The sequence below is a fragment of the Hemiscyllium ocellatum genome, chromosome 39 (assembly GCF_020745735.1).
Source record: "Hemiscyllium ocellatum isolate sHemOce1 chromosome 39, sHemOce1.pat.X.cur, whole genome shotgun sequence".
Taxonomy (NCBI): Eukaryota; Metazoa; Chordata; class Chondrichthyes; order Orectolobiformes; family Hemiscylliidae; genus Hemiscyllium; species Hemiscyllium ocellatum.
In genome coordinates, this window is record NC_083439.1 from 11,383,577 (window position 1) to 11,399,328 (window position 15,752).

At 39.3% G+C, this 15,752-nt stretch overlaps 1 protein-coding gene across 1 annotated transcript in view; it reads left to right on the top strand.

Moving 5' to 3' along the window:
* wdr93 (WD repeat domain 93) overlaps positions 1-15,752 on the top strand; it is a 52,957-nt gene that overhangs the window by 15,446 nt on the left and 21,759 nt on the right. Inside the window, exons 5-9 of the mRNA XM_060852851.1 lie at positions 6,434-6,614; positions 8,561-8,631; positions 9,672-9,761; positions 11,950-12,008; positions 15,461-15,574. Coding sequence (XP_060708834.1) covers positions 6,434-6,614; positions 8,561-8,631; positions 9,672-9,761; positions 11,950-12,008; positions 15,461-15,574 — 515 coding nt within the window. The remainder of the gene's footprint in view (positions 1-6,433; positions 6,615-8,560; positions 8,632-9,671; positions 9,762-11,949; positions 12,009-15,460; positions 15,575-15,752) is intronic.

Here is a 15,752-nt window from a genome sequence, read left to right on the forward strand (position 1 = left end):
AATTCCATAAGAGGAATGGGCATTAAGGTGTTTGATCTTTTTGGAGTTAGAATGGGTGAGGGAGCTAAACATTCCCACTAATGTGTGACCTGTGTACTTGTACTTCTTGCTGCAAATGTTACCATTTCCAATTATTAGCCAGAGAACAAAATAGAACTGTGGACGCTGGAGAGCTAAAACAAAAACAGAAACTTAGAGAATCTCAGGTCTGGCAGCATCCCTGGCATCATTAACCAGAGAATATATTTTAACAGTTCAATGCACTCTACAGCTACTAATTTTTTTCTGTGTATGTATAATTTAGGTACATACCAAACCTATTCCATATTAAAATTTGCCATGCAAGTAGCCTAGGATTGGTTAGTTTGCATTTTCCAACTTAAAGTGTGAAAAGACCACAGTTTCAGATTAGATCTACATAGTTAGTTCTGAATGAAAATTGTTTTAAAATTCATTCTTCTTTGATGTTTCTTTATTGCTCTTTAAATTTGTTATGAATTTTAGTTTATTTCTAATGAATGAAAAATATTATGTATTCCTTCTAATTGATCTAAGTTTATTGATGTTAAACCGTTAGCTATTTAGAGGATGATGTTGTGAAGCAGTGCAATGGACCACCAACATTACAACTTGCAAGTCTCAGAAGATCCAAGATTAATTCTGTTGGATCTCAACTCTGGACCTTGCAGGCAATTATTCCAGTTTCCCATTGCTTTTTACAGAACATTGCAGTCAGGAGCTGTGCTTGCAAAATCGCAAGTGAAAACCTGACATAGGTGATTAATAAGACCCATCCCTCAACTCCCTTTCCAGCCCCTCCTCCTCCCTTCCATTCCTCTGAACCGACCCTTCCTTCCAGCTACCAACTGGAATCATTCCTCCCATTAAACAACCAAACCGTATCCTCTATCTGTGTTCACCACTCTGCCCCTCTCTCCACCCAAAACCTTCCCCCACTCCCCTATTATCTGCAGTTTCCCTTACACCCCTCCCCAGTCCCGAAGAAGGGTTACACCCAACTTTTCTGCCTCCTGATGCTGCCTGGCTTGCTGTGTTCGTCCAGCCTCCTGCTTGTCTGCCTACAGATGATTAGTAATCTTCCAGAATGGTTCCAGAAGTTTGCCAGCTGTGTAACATGATGTACTATAGAGTGGAGGTTTGTGTATTTGAGTTTGCACTCCTCACACCTAAAAATAGATAGATCTTGCAACTGTACAGGACACACCTTGAATACTGCGTACTGTTTTGCTTTCTGAAAAGAGGATGTATTTGCTTTGGGGTCAATTCAGAGAAAGTCCTCTGGTTTGATTCCTGGGATGAAGGGTTTGACTTATAAAAGAAAAGCTGAGGAGATTATACTCAGTGGGAGGTGATCCTATTCTGAGGAGGCTTTACAGGGTGGAAGCTGTGCGATTGTTTCTTCTCATGGGGAAATCTAGAACTGGGGAATATAGTTTTAAAACTGTGGATGGCATATTTGATGTGGAGGTGCCAGTGTTGGACTGGGGTGAAATCACATAAACTTGTTGGATTATAACATGGTGTCATGTGATTTCTGACTTTGTCTTATTTGAGACAGAGATGAGAATTTTTTTTTCCCAGAAAAAATATTTCTCATCTCTGTCTCAAATAAGACAAAGTCAGAAGTCTCATGACACCATGTTATAATCCAATAAGTTTATTTGATTTCACCTAAATTGAATTCTTTAGAATTCCCATCATTTGAGAGGAGTGGATATTGGCTTATTGAATATATGGAAGGCTGTGTCGGACAGTCTGGGTTATAGGGGTGGGCAGGAAAGTGGAATTTAGGTTGCAGTCAGATTGGCCACATTCATATTGAATGGTGTAACTGGCTCAATGAGCCAAATGATCTATTTCTGTACTGATTTCCTGTCAGCTCATGAACAAGTTTTACAATTTAGGACTGTGGAAAATCTCTTGCATCTTCCACACATCTGCTTTGCTGAAAGCATCATGATTTTAAATAGCACTGAAACAGTATGCAAAACTCATGAGGCAACAAAACCAACTGCTTAGCTACTTCTAAGAAAGCTATACACCCATTTAACACCAACTGAATTGCATTCTTTTACGACACTATTTGGAAGCATATCTTATGTATTATATCTATTCTACCTGGAATCACACATGAAACAAATAGATGGTGCAAAATTGAAAAGTTCCTAGTTTGATTTATCCTCTCTTTCAGAAACGTGCCTTGAATCCGAACTCTGTGCCTTCTTGGCAGACCCAACAAGAATCCACGCTCAGTAACAAGGTGAATGATTCATAGATCTCCTTTAATCATGTTGGTTGTGGGAGGAATGTTGGCTGCAATACAAAGAGAACTCTGAATTATTTTCCCCTGCTCCTATTTCCATATGCAACATCTGGTTGCAGGTCTTCAACCCATAGGTTTCAGGAAACGGATCAAAGTATGAGTAAAAGAGCCAAACTGATGCATAACTTGGACAGGCTGAATTTATTACATTCATTCAAAGGTATCTTCCTGCTTTCCTTTTGCCTGGTAGAAGAACCCATTGTCCATTACTTGATACATAAAATCTGATTTGGTTTTGCTTATTGGTTCTTTACAACCCGGATCATAGATAGCATTGTTTATTTGCTAGCCCAGCTTCCTCCTTGAAAGGAGAATGTTGCTGATGAGGCCAGTATTTATTTCCCATCCTTAATTCTCTTGAGGAAGTGACAATGATTTGCCTTCTTAAACCTGCTGCAGGCCATGTGAGTTGAGACAATTGGTCTCCAACAGTCAGAATTATCTTCTTTTGGTCTGGGGCTCTTTGATGTAATTCTCAGTCAACTTGTGGTTTGAAGTTAAAGATAGTCATACTCACCTCACCGCTAGAATTGGGCTATAAGTATCTACACAGTCAACATAATTTGTTTGACCTGATTTATTCAGCAAAGATGACAGCTATGAAAGTGTGGAATGGTTTATAAAGTAAATTACCTATATTTTTCCATTTTAGCAATTTAATCAACCAAATATACAAGATATTAAACTGTCACCTACTGTTCTAGTGATGAAACAAAGATACAAGCAGATCACAGGTATGTACTAAAATTAACTTCATGTTCTTATCCTTACAGTTGTATCCCAGAACATGTCATCATCAAAATCTGTATCAGAAATAAACAGTTAATGATTTATGGAGTGATGGTAATGTGATGGTAATATCATTGGACTAGTAATCCAGTAGGAGAAAGTGAGGACTGCAGATGCTGGAGATCAGAGCTGAAAATGTGTTGCTGGAAAAGCGCAGCAGGTCAGGCAGCATCCAAGGAGCAGGAGAATCGACGTTTCGGGAATTCCTGAAACGTCGATTCTCCTGCTCTTTGGATGCTGCCTGACCTGCTGCGCTTTTCCAGCAACACATTTTCGGTAGTAATCCAGTAGTCTAAGCTAACGCCGTAAGGGGATGTATTCAAATTCCACCATGGCTGCTGGTGGAATGTGAATTCAGTTCCTAAATCTGGAATGTAAAGCTTGTCTCAGTAATGGTGACTATGAAACTATTGCTGATATTATAAAAGTCCAGCTAATACACAAATGTTTTTTAGGGAAGGAAATCTGATAACTTTACATGGTTCAACCTACATTTGACTCCAGACCAGGGAAGGTTGACTCCGAACTGTCCTCTGAAATGGCCTCGCAAACCATTCAGCTCAGGAGCTGTTAAGGATGGACAATAAATGCTGGCCTTTCCAATGATACTTACATCCCATTAAGGCTCTGTTTTGTATCAACAACTATCTATAGTTTAGTTGTTAAAATGCATGTGTACTTTATCTAGAAGGAGCAAGGTTTGGTTTTTGGTCTGTGCTGAATTAGATAGTCTAGACAAGTACAATAGCAGTTGTAGGCAGTAGGAATATTCTCTGGGTTTCATGCATGGACAGCTTGTAACATTTCACATTATAGCACAGGTTAATGTGAAACTCATAAAAAATGGTCAGCCAGATGAGGTAGTGGCAGGCTGCTTGTGCCTGTAAAACCATGGGAGGTACTTAATGATGGGGTCTCACCTGCTGGGTCAAAGGCTTCATCACTTCTTTTGGAGAAGTCCTGTTGAGATATGTTTCTCTCAGGCATTTAAGTGGCCAGTGCAGGCCCTCCTGGGATCAAGGACCAAAGGGATAAAAATCCAACTCCCTGAGACATGACGGCCAAGAAGATGCCACAGAATGCACATTGCAGACAGCTCCACTGACAGTGAAAGCAATATTACACTTCTATGACAACACTGTTGATTAGATTTAAAGCATGTACAAATATAAGCTCTGACAATTTTATCATAACATTGAATGGCCACTCAGTTGACAGGGAAGAGCGTTTTCATTCAGTGAACAATTTCTGCACTTTTTGAATAGGCCACCAGATGGAGGGATAAGATGCTATGTCACGCTTTCATGATTACTAGATGAATCAGTATCCTGCTATAAATTAGAATACATATTTCTAAAATAGTTCTGTTAAAATTTAACACTTTTCACTTTGCAACATGCATTTAATAAAATAAATGCTGAAAGTGGCTATCTCTGTCCAAAGTGCAATTGGAAACTTGTGACCAATGTGTATCTCACCTGTTTACCTAGTGCAAAAATAGATTGAGTGGGAGCTCTCAAGTCTCATAATGAGTGGATGAATTGAGTTTACAGATGAGCCATGTTGTTGTGATCATATCGTGACATTTACCCTTCATCTAACAGTGTTTTACCTGAAGCAAAATACTCTAGATGCTGGAAATCCAAACGAAAAATAACTTTAGAAACACTCAGTGGATCAGGCAACTTCCACTGACAGAGATATGTAGGTACATTTTAGGAAGATGAATTGTTCAATGTAATCAATAAATAGCTTATCAAGATGAACAAATCCAAGGAATAGGGGAGTGGGATGAAATAAATTTCTATGAGGACAGAAAGTGATCACCATCCCTCAATGTTTCCATTATTTCGTCATACCACTGTCACTCCTCTGGCCTTAGCATTAAAGTTGACATGTAATATCTCAGCAGAATAGCTCTTTTCTCTCCGACAACAAGTGCTGCTAAAGGTATTGTACATGCAGGAATGAGGGAGGTTGAAAACTGGTGTCACTGACAGACAGTAGTGTGGAGATGAAGTAAAATTGATTTTCCTAATCATTTATGAATCACTTGAATTCTTTACTGATGAGTTGAGGATCATTGTTGCTCATTGCAAAGCCTGCAAAGCCATAATTTCTATTAGTGGCGTCAACTGATTGAACACCCAGTTGTCAAAATAGTACTCAATGGTGACAAGCTAATCAGTTTCTGAGAGAGTGAAGAGGTCTACCCCAAGCTTCATTTTGTGTTGTGTCTGGCTTGTCATGTATTGTAAGTGGCTCTTTAGCTTGCTTAGCTTGGTACATGACACAAGCACTGCACTGGCTGACAATGGTCTTTAATCTTATTTCTCTTGTTCGGCCAGTACAGCATTTCTTCTACTTTTCTCAGAAAGACTCAGTTTCTTGATGGCATGTATGAATGCACTGCAGTGTCTTTATTCTCAGCCTTGTGGATCTTATAGGGGTCAGGGCATTGTGGACTGTTGCAAGATGTGTTGCAGAATGCAGGATGCTCAGGAAGCATGCCAGGGGTACACTGGTAACTAGCATTGAAAGACTGCTGCAAGAACATTTCGAATGCAGAACAGACTCCTAGTTCACGGATGGATCAGGCTGCGTCTCATGGCTTCTCTCTTGCTTGCTTAGCGCACGCTCAGTGGATGCTCCTAGCATCCCTGCCTCACTTTGCTCTTCCTTTCCGTAGCCATCAGTGCAGTCATGCCACCAGACAGCTGGCCGAGCTGGTCAGCAGGCCTCAGTCAAGGAGACATACATCTTGCAGTATGGCAGATTGGTATACCGATCTCACAGCTACACTACGTGCCTGCAGCTAATACAGCGAACACATTGCATGTGCAGCAAGCACACCAAACAGCGAAGACTCAAAGTCTTCGGAGACTAATCCTCAATAAACTCCATGGACGCATCCAACAGTCAGGGTCCTAGCACAGTAGGTCAAGGGTAGTCTCCCACAGCGGGTCAGGGATACGTCACGCTGACATGTCCAGTCAGTCAAGTGGTCTGTACCTCTGTAGTCCAAGAGGAGGTCATGGTCAATCCTTTGGTTCAATAGCAGCCAGTCTGCAGGTTAAGGACAATATGTTTGAGATGTTCAGACTCCAGGGCTGGGCACATCTTGTTCAAGGCCGAATGGCTGCTCACTCAAAGCAGTGTGTCATGGTCGGCCAGCTGCATAAATCCACAGAAATTAAGGGGCAGGGGTGTGGTGGGTTGGGGGGGATTCGTGGGAACAAGGAAGATGCAGTGATTCTATGTTGATTTGACATGCAATAACTTATTTTGCTTTTAAAATAGATTACGTTTGGAAAAATCCATTTGATGCCCTTCAAAAGCTTGATGATTCCAACATAATTGGTACAGGCCAAAATCATGTCATTTCTACTCAGCAATGGATTGAGGAGAAGAAAATATTTGAAGAAATGTATGAGTCCTATCTTTCCAAAGACACCACAGAAGAGACTGAAGAAAAGCAAAGGTTTACTATATCATTAGCGCTTTCACTTCACATTAGCTAAGTAATAGAATTGACAGTAGGCCCAATTTGATGCAGAATAAAAATGATTGAGAGAGTGATATACTTATAAGAATGAACTCTATGCATCATATAGCTCGACAAATTATCTGTACAGCTCAGAAGAATTATCTTGAATACCTTACCCAACACTGATTTGTTTCCACTTGAAATAATTAGCAACCCTCGAGACATATTAATAATCATTCAAAATTTACATCAGATAATTTGCCAATTTAATAACTGTGATGCAAAAATGCTGTACAGTAGCCTCAATGTTGTTAACAGCTGGAAAGCCTCTCAGATTCTTTCCATGTTCTTCCAGTGAAAGGAGCAAAAATATAAGGACAGGAAACCTCTTTGGAAAATGGTGCAGAAACAATTACTATAGCCAATGGCTACCATAAGAACTGCACCACCAGGGTGCCTAAGGTAATTCGAGATTACCAGGGTATTCTCCAAGAACTCATTTTACTCAGTCTACCACACAAAATCCAATCCAAATTATGGAGTATTATAAGAGCAATTGTAGCCTTTATTTTTAGCATTTCTTTATTATGAAAATCTGTGTCACTTCACATTGATTACTGTCAAGCCAATTTCAGCCAGTCCAGATAAATTTGAACTACCATTCTCCCCATTTCTAGCTTCTGATTATTTAATGAAGTTTGCTTTTTGCTGTACAGTACAACTTTTACAGGAGTTACATGTCACATAATACTCTACAACCTGTGCATTGTAAAAGTAAAAGTGAGCCTGTTTCACCAGTCAGCTCACAGTCAGAAGTCTCTTGACACCATATTTTAGTCCAACAGGTTTACTTGAAACCACAAGCTTTCGTAGCTGCCCTTTGTCAGGTGAACCTGAACAAATAAATCTCTTGGACTCTAACCTGGTATTGTGTGACTTTTGACTTTGTCCACTCCAGTAAAACACCAGTGCCTCCACATCAAGTCAGTTTACAAGCTGAGACTAACAGAATTCTAGGATTATACAATTTTCTGTATAACTTGGCATCATGCTTGCAAATACAAAGCAATTGTTTAATACTAAGAAGAATATTTAGAAGATGAAATGTGTGCAAAACTAAACATTTAATTACAGATGGATTGAGTCTATAATTTTTGCTCATTAACACAAGAACACATGAAATAGAGGCAAGATAGATTATATGGTCATCATACACTCACCACCATTTAGTACAATCATGGCCTGATCTTGAGCTTCAACACCAAATATTCCCTGAGAGACCAAAAATCTGTTTATCACTTCCTCATTCAACAATGGAGTATCTATAAACTTCTGGGATGGGAAAAAAAAAGATTCCCATGCCTTCAAATGAACTAATTTCTCCTTGTCTCAATTTTAATTTATCAGTCAAAAAACCAAAAGAACGGCAGATGCTGGAAATCAGATTCCTAAAAAAAGAAATTGCTGGAAAAACTCAGCAAGTCTGACTGCATCTGTGGAGAGAAATCAAAGCTAATGTTTCAGTCCAGTGACCCTTCTTCAGAATTGTTCGGATTCTGCTAGACTTGCTAAGTTTTTCCAGCAATTTTCTGTTTGTGTTTCTAATTTATCAGTCCCTGAGTTATAAATTTTGAGATATCAGAAACAATTTCTGTGTCTACCCTGTCAAGTCCCTTCAGAAGTTTATCTGTTTAATGAGATTACTTGTCATTCTTCTGAACTCCAGAGAATATAAGCCCAGTTTACTCAGCCTCTCATCTATTATCTCGGGAAAGTAATTAGTGAGCTTTTCCTCTATCACCTCCAATGCAATGATATCCTTCAGTAAATGTGGAAACCTATTATTGTTATTTTTAGCCAAAATATATTCACAGTTTTGCATTTGATCCGTTTACTATAAAAATAATACATCAAAATGAATGTTTTTCCAATTATTTCAGTCAAGCAACATTTCATTTTATTAATCTTGGACGAATTCTTCCAGTGGGTTTGGAGCAGAAAACTCAAGCTGGTAAGATATTGTCTTTTTGTTGGTGATACGGAAAAAAAAGTACACACTATTTATATTTAAATATTTACCTTGTACCAAAGGGGAAATCACTCTTTGATATGTCTCCCATCTTTAAGTTATCTTTGACATCCAGAGTGAGTCTGGAGTTTAACTGGATATGTTTTTTTTGGAGATTCATTATGCATTTCTTGGTCCCTGAGGTACTTGGTGCTGGCATTAGGTTCTTGAATCGCTGTTGTTGATTCCTCTGTGGAGAGGTGTTGCAGTAATGTCACTTGTAATCCAGAGCCCCAGGTTAATGTTCAAGGGACATGGGTTTGAAGCGCACCATAGCAGATGATGAAATTTGAATCTAATTAGAAAAACCTGGAATGAATGGCGACTGTGAAATGACTGTTGATTATCATAAACAACCACACAAAGGAAATCTGCCGTCCTTACCTGGTCTGGCCTACCTGTGATTCCAGACCAATAGCACTGTGGTTGACTCTTTATCATTAGGGATACGCAATAAATGCTGGCTGAGTCAGTGATGCCCACATTCTGTGAGTAAATAAAAATGATCCTGATATCAACATCACTTACCTTGATGAGCAGAAAATTGTAACTCAGAAATGAGTGTTCAGTGTCAATTAGGGAAATAACATATATATAATATTAAAACATGTCATCTCAACAAAGCAATGCACTCTCTGTCAGGTTATCCTCCAAAGAAAACCAGCAATGTTTCACATTAAGGAACTACCCCTTTAAGGTGTGCATAAATAGTTACTGAGATGAATGGACATGTTTCATAATGAAGGAAACTATCAAGTTAAGGCCAAATGGAAGCAAATTAGAAAGCAGCAGATAGGAAAAAGGAAACATTAAAAAGAGCAACAGTACAGCTTATGAATATTTAGTCAGAAAAGAGTAATAATTTTGAATTTGTGTAATAAACTTGAGAATGTAATGGAATGTGTGCCCATTATTATATAAGCTGTGCAACTTGGGCATGATATTATGGACCTAATGAACTGACTTTCTGATTTTCTTTCCAGGAATTCCCAATGCCTTATGTTTGTGGTGGAATGGCAGCCACATTCTGTTCCATTATGTACTGAAAATACCTGTAGGGAAAGAAAAGATAGGTAAAAGTACTATGATGTGCAATGGAGTGGGCTTGAAAGGAGTGAATTAATACTTCGAAAAATGTCCAGATAAAACTGAGATTCCTGTGTCCACAAAAAAAACTTAATTTGAAATATGCAATCGGTAGATTCTTTTGGAGGAGCTTGGACCAATGTAATCACCTAATATTAGCACAAATAGCTATGTTATCTTTCCAGCTGTGATTGGATCAAATATTGGTAAAGTTAACCTTTTGTTCAAAGTTCCTCACCGAAATCTTTGTTCTTAAAAGGAAATCTAGCTGCCTTTTTGGTTTCCAAAACATAAGAGGCCTACATTTGTATCTTTTCACTTCTACTCTCAGAGCTTTGTGTACAATTAATTAGTTTGAAATATAATGAATTCTATTGTGTAGGAGGGTTCAGCAGCTGGTTTTATGGTTCACATAGACCTAGGCGATATACATTAAGGTGAGATATGTGGCAGGATTTATGTGCATTCCAGTGAGGTCTGTCTCGATGTTGAGAGCATTTTATGGCATCCTTTATGCTCTTGCTGAGTGGAAAAGCAAGTTATCTCATTAGGTAGTGGCGAGTTTCCAATTAAAGGAGACTATAGCTTGTTAAATGCTTTATTAATTGCCAAATTCACCTCATCGGTATTTGGTTTCCTATCTTACCAAAGACGCCAAACAAGCTAGACATCAAGAAATCGCAACATGGGAATCAGTGTGGGTACTTGGTGAGTTTAGCTTGCCCCTGGCTGCAAGGAGCTTCTGTTTTGCTCAGCATCAGACAGCAGCTCAGGGCACAATGCACGGGCACCAACCACGCATACACCTTGTCCACAGACATTGGCATCTGACATTTGCCAACACCTCATGACCATCATGACATCTCTCCAATACATTTGAAGGCAGCTTAGGAAGCAAGGCACACTGGCAACTGGCATTGAAAGATGCAGGAGGGACAATTTGCAGCAGCACAGGGGAAATATAAAAGAGCAGGGAAGGCATCAGGGTGTACTGTCAGGGTTAAGGAGACAAAGTTCGATGTGGAGGGTGTGCTCATTGAGTGACATGGATTGAAATGGGCTGTCCATGGGCATGAAGGTTCTGGGAAGGGTACCTGAAAATTCTGCCCACAGAATGGACAAAATGAATATCATTTTGATGGGTGAAAGTGATGGATCAAAGTCTGCTGGACATTAGGACATTGATGGGCCAAGTTCATGAAGCATGGGTTAGCACACTACAGCAACAGTTCCTTTGCAAATGTTGCTTTGCACATATGCATTGCAGGCAAAGTAAATGTTTGTACCCTGCCAGTGATGGGATTGCCAGTTGATTGCCAATGCTTGTTCAGGTGCATAGCAGCCCCTCAGAGATGGCACGGACGCAAGGGATGCCAGTCTATATTCACTGAGTGGTGAGTTGTTCTGGGAACTGAGCATGGGACTGTAAATGGAAATGGGGAACTCGATAGGTGCAGGGTAGATAGCTAATGAGGGGAGTTTATTACGATACGGAAAGGAATCACACTTGGCCTCACAGCAAGAATCTCTCCAAAAGACTACACAACCTGCACTGAAGTCAAAAAAATGTAAGATTTAGCCCAATGAACTGAATGGCCAGTTGAGCTTTCTTTTGTGGTTGTTGAAGTAGAATTGTTGCCCAAGAAAGCTGTAGTTAAAGCCCTGCAAACAGAGAATTGCTAGTCTTCTTCGAATGATAATGTGATTCTTTAAATCCACATGAATAGAAGATGACTTCTGGGTTTAGTATCTCATCCAAAGCACAAAAGCGTTGATGATGCAGCACCCCATCAGTATTGCAATGAAGCTGCAACCAAGATTAGAGACTAGAATCCTGGAGTATCTCTTGAACCCACCAGTGAAAAATTGCGAGTTAAGAATGCCATCTTCTGAACCATAGATGCACTGTTACAGTCAATGTTCTTATTACACACTCCCATCATGATTCGTGTGTTTTAAAATAAACTTCTTTCCCTTGATTTTTCATCTCTGTCCTATCTATTTCTAAACTTGCAGGTATCATTTACATTGCTTTGCTTTTTGGTAATTTCCAAAAGTAAATTATAACTCTCTACTGTACATGACTTTTGAGGTTTTCCTTTAAGAACTTGGTTTAAATATAAAGATTGGAATGTGGGATAATCAAAATAATTTTGCTTTTTATTTGTCCTACAGAGCTGGAACCAAAAGCTGACATTGTCTGGCCCAATGCCTCTCCAATCACTTGTTCCACTGTGAAAATGTGTGCATCTCTCTTAGTGGTTGCCCTTGTGGATGGGACAGTCACAATCTGGGATTTGTATTTAGGTATTTATACTCCTGTACAGTTAATATTCAAGACTTTCCAACTACATGAAGCTTACTCCTAATTTTAGTTTTTAATTGGATCTGCTTGTTAATTCTTGGATCATTCTGTTACAAAACTATTTTCTTTCAGGCATTCCAATATCAGTATTAACAGTTTCAACCAACAGTATCATTCAGACACTGCACTTTCTAGAGTCCGACTTCTGTGTCCCTTTCGGATTATCTGATGAATACAGAAAAGTTCAAATATTGATAACTTGTAAAAATGGTGAAGCTTACCTTGCAACAGCGACTAAACATACTGAAGGCAGCATCTTCACATTGAGAGAGAGGTGAGCCAGAGTATTAAACACTTGCAGTAGTTGAAGATCCATGCGGAAAATCCTATTCAAATATGATAACAATCAAGTTGTTTTCCAATATCGAATGTTGATACTTAGAAAGAGCTTTTATTAAAAAGTAAAATATTATGATGCTGAAAATTTGAATTAAAAGCAAAAAATGCTCAAAATACTCCAATTGTTTCAATGGGGTGAGAAAGGGTTAATTGGCATGATTCTCAACCACTGCTAAAACCAGATCAGAGGAGTGCGGGTATGAAATATAGTGCCAACAACTGCTGTTCTCACCCCTTGAGAATTGCCTTCATATTTTCCCAACACATATTGTCTGTTTCCAGAAATTGAACTTGCCAAAACTTACCACTGGAATCCAGCATTCTATTATTCTATTCCACAACGTGCTCCTGCTCCAACATAATGCCTTGCTATTGCCATCTCCCATTTTTTTCCAAATGTTAAAATAAAACAAGACCCATGGTCACACGGAATAGCTCTGTTGCAGAGGACTACCTTTGGGGAAGAAGTGGGTAGCACGTGGGTCCAATGTTAGCTGTATTAAAAAGATAAATATGGCAGATAAGCTGATGAGCACGTGAATTATTCAATGAAACATCTTACTTTTGAGGTAAAGCTTTGAGGTAAAGACTAATAAGATGCATTTTCTTTCATAGGAATGAAGAACCAGGAAATACCATAAGTGGAGTAGCACTTGTACCAAAATTGTCAAAGGCAGGTGCTTGTTATGTTTTAAATACACCTCAATAGTCTAGTAATCTTTATTAGCCCAGCTATGGTTTTGCATTTTGCATGAAACAATAGATAAAATCAGGAAGTACGATCTCCAAAGGTACCAATAAAATTCCTGGAGTCTTATAATAAAAGCAGAAATTCAATCACTGCAAACCAATAGCTCTAATTACAGTACACAAGGCTATGTAGATTAGATTAGAATCAACTAGGAGACAGTGAGGACTGCAGATGCTGGAGATCAGAGTTGAGAGTGTATTGCTGGAAAAGCACAGCAGGTCAGGCAGCATCCGAGGAGCAGGAAAATCGTTGTTTCGGGACGGAATTAGAAATCCATTATCCAATCCTGATGAAAGGCTCCGACCTGAAATGTTAATTTTCCCTGCTCCTCGGATGCTGCCTGACCTGCTGTGCATTTCCAGCAACACACTCTCAACTACATAGATTAGATTCCCTACAGTATGGAAACAGGCCATTTGGCCCAACAAGTCCACATCGACCCTCCAAAGAGTAACCCACCCAGACCCATTCCCCTACCCTATATTTACCCCTGACTGATGAACCTAACACTATGGGCAATTTAGCATGACCAATTCACCTGATCCCCAAAGCTTTGGATCATGGGAGGAAACCCACGTAGACATGGGGAGAATTTGCGAACTCCGCACAGTCGCCCGAGCCGGGAATCGCACCCAGGATTTGGTGCTGTGATGCAGCGGTGCTAACCACTGAGCCACTGTGTCACCCTCATAGAATGTGGTTCATTCTATGCTGACCACACTGTTGTGTTTTATTTTGTCCATTAATTGTAATGGATTGATAATCTCAAATTGGTGAGAACAAAAGTGAAAAAAACTATCCCACTAGTCCCTGAGTTTATTTGGGAAATTTTCCAAACCTATTCTCTCTCCCTCATCTTTCACTTGCAACACAATTTATTCAATGAAAAGAAAACTATTTTATTTTGCATGTTTTCTTTGTGGGTGACTAATTATATGAATACTATTTATAATGGTCACTTAACTCTTTGGTGTTTTGTTACTGCCCTGTTTTCTCCCTGGTCTCATGTAATTAGTACTCGAGTCAGAAATATTTACAGAATTTTATAATAAACTATATTCTTAAAAACATTTAAAGTTGTCCTTAAACATTTTTTTAAAATCTTCTATATTAAACATACAATTTCTGACAGTGCATTTTATAATTATTTTCTGTCTGAGCTCCATCTTATGTACAGTATCCTAGCAGAGATTAACTTTCTTAAGATAATTGCTTCTCTCTTGACTCCAGAGATCGAGATGCATCTGAGATGGACACCCGAGCTTCAATATTGTCTCTTCCTGCCTTTTTTCTTTGCGAATGATCTGCCTCAACCAGAGATTGGAACTGGGGACTCAGAGTATGGAAATTGTTAACTACGACTTCCACTTCCACCTTTACAGACATAAGCGCACATTAATGCGCTGTGACATGGCTATAAAACTAAAATAGAAGGAAGGTCTGTCAGCTGCTAAAGGAAGAAAATGCAAGTCCCATTAGCAAGTAGTATCTAGATTTGAGTGCAGCTGTTAAAAGCGTTCATTGAATATTATTCTTTCACTTTATGTTCAATAGGTGGCTCAGTGGTTGGCACTGCTGCCTCACAGAACCAGGGACCCAGGCTCGATTCCAGCCTCGGGCAACTGTCTGTATAGAGTTTGCACATTCTCCCCATATCTGCATGGGTTTCCTCTGGGTGTTCCGGTTTCCTCCCACAGTCCAAAGATGTCCATGCCAGGTGATTTGCCCATACTAAATTGCCCATAGTGTTAGGTGCATTAATCAGAGGGAAATGGGTCTGGATGGGTTACTCATCGGAGGGTCGTTGTGAACTTGTTGGGCCGAAGTGCCTGTTTCCACACTGTAGGGAATCTAATCTAATCACAATGTCAGTTTCCACATTTAACTGGAATAATTCAGAATTTAACACACTGGCCATGAATTTCTGGACCTCAAAGGATATTGAAGCAAATTAAACTCGGAAAGAAAGAAAGAACGTAGAATGGGTCATGGTTCAATTGATGCTCCGTTCCATTTAATGTAAAAATTTTGGAGTTAGGTGCTTCTTGCATCTGCTTAGGATGAATTTAGAAGAGGAGACATCAATAGTGAGTTGATATAACCTGCTAAAGATCATACTTATTTTCATAATACTCTAGCATGGTGATACAGGATAAAATCTTAGATGACTTAAGGCCAATCAACTATCCATTTTTATCCAGAATGATGCATCCTCTTCTTCCCCTCCATAGAATGGCAAAGAAACCCATGCCTTAAAGAGGGCGGCTGCCCTGAACCATGTCAAAAATGATGCAAGTACTCCTTCTCTCTATGATAGTAATCCCAGTGTTTCTACATGGGATATGGTGAGGATTGGAGCACAATGGGAATCGACATCCTGCCCTGACTCATGTTTGGTAGCAGAGTGGACCATCAAGGACTTCTGACACGGAATAATGTTAGTCCTTTTTCTTGTTTAAACAAATGGCCCATAGCTGTAAATTCTGAATATTTGAAATAAAAGTAAAATATAGATGTAAACCT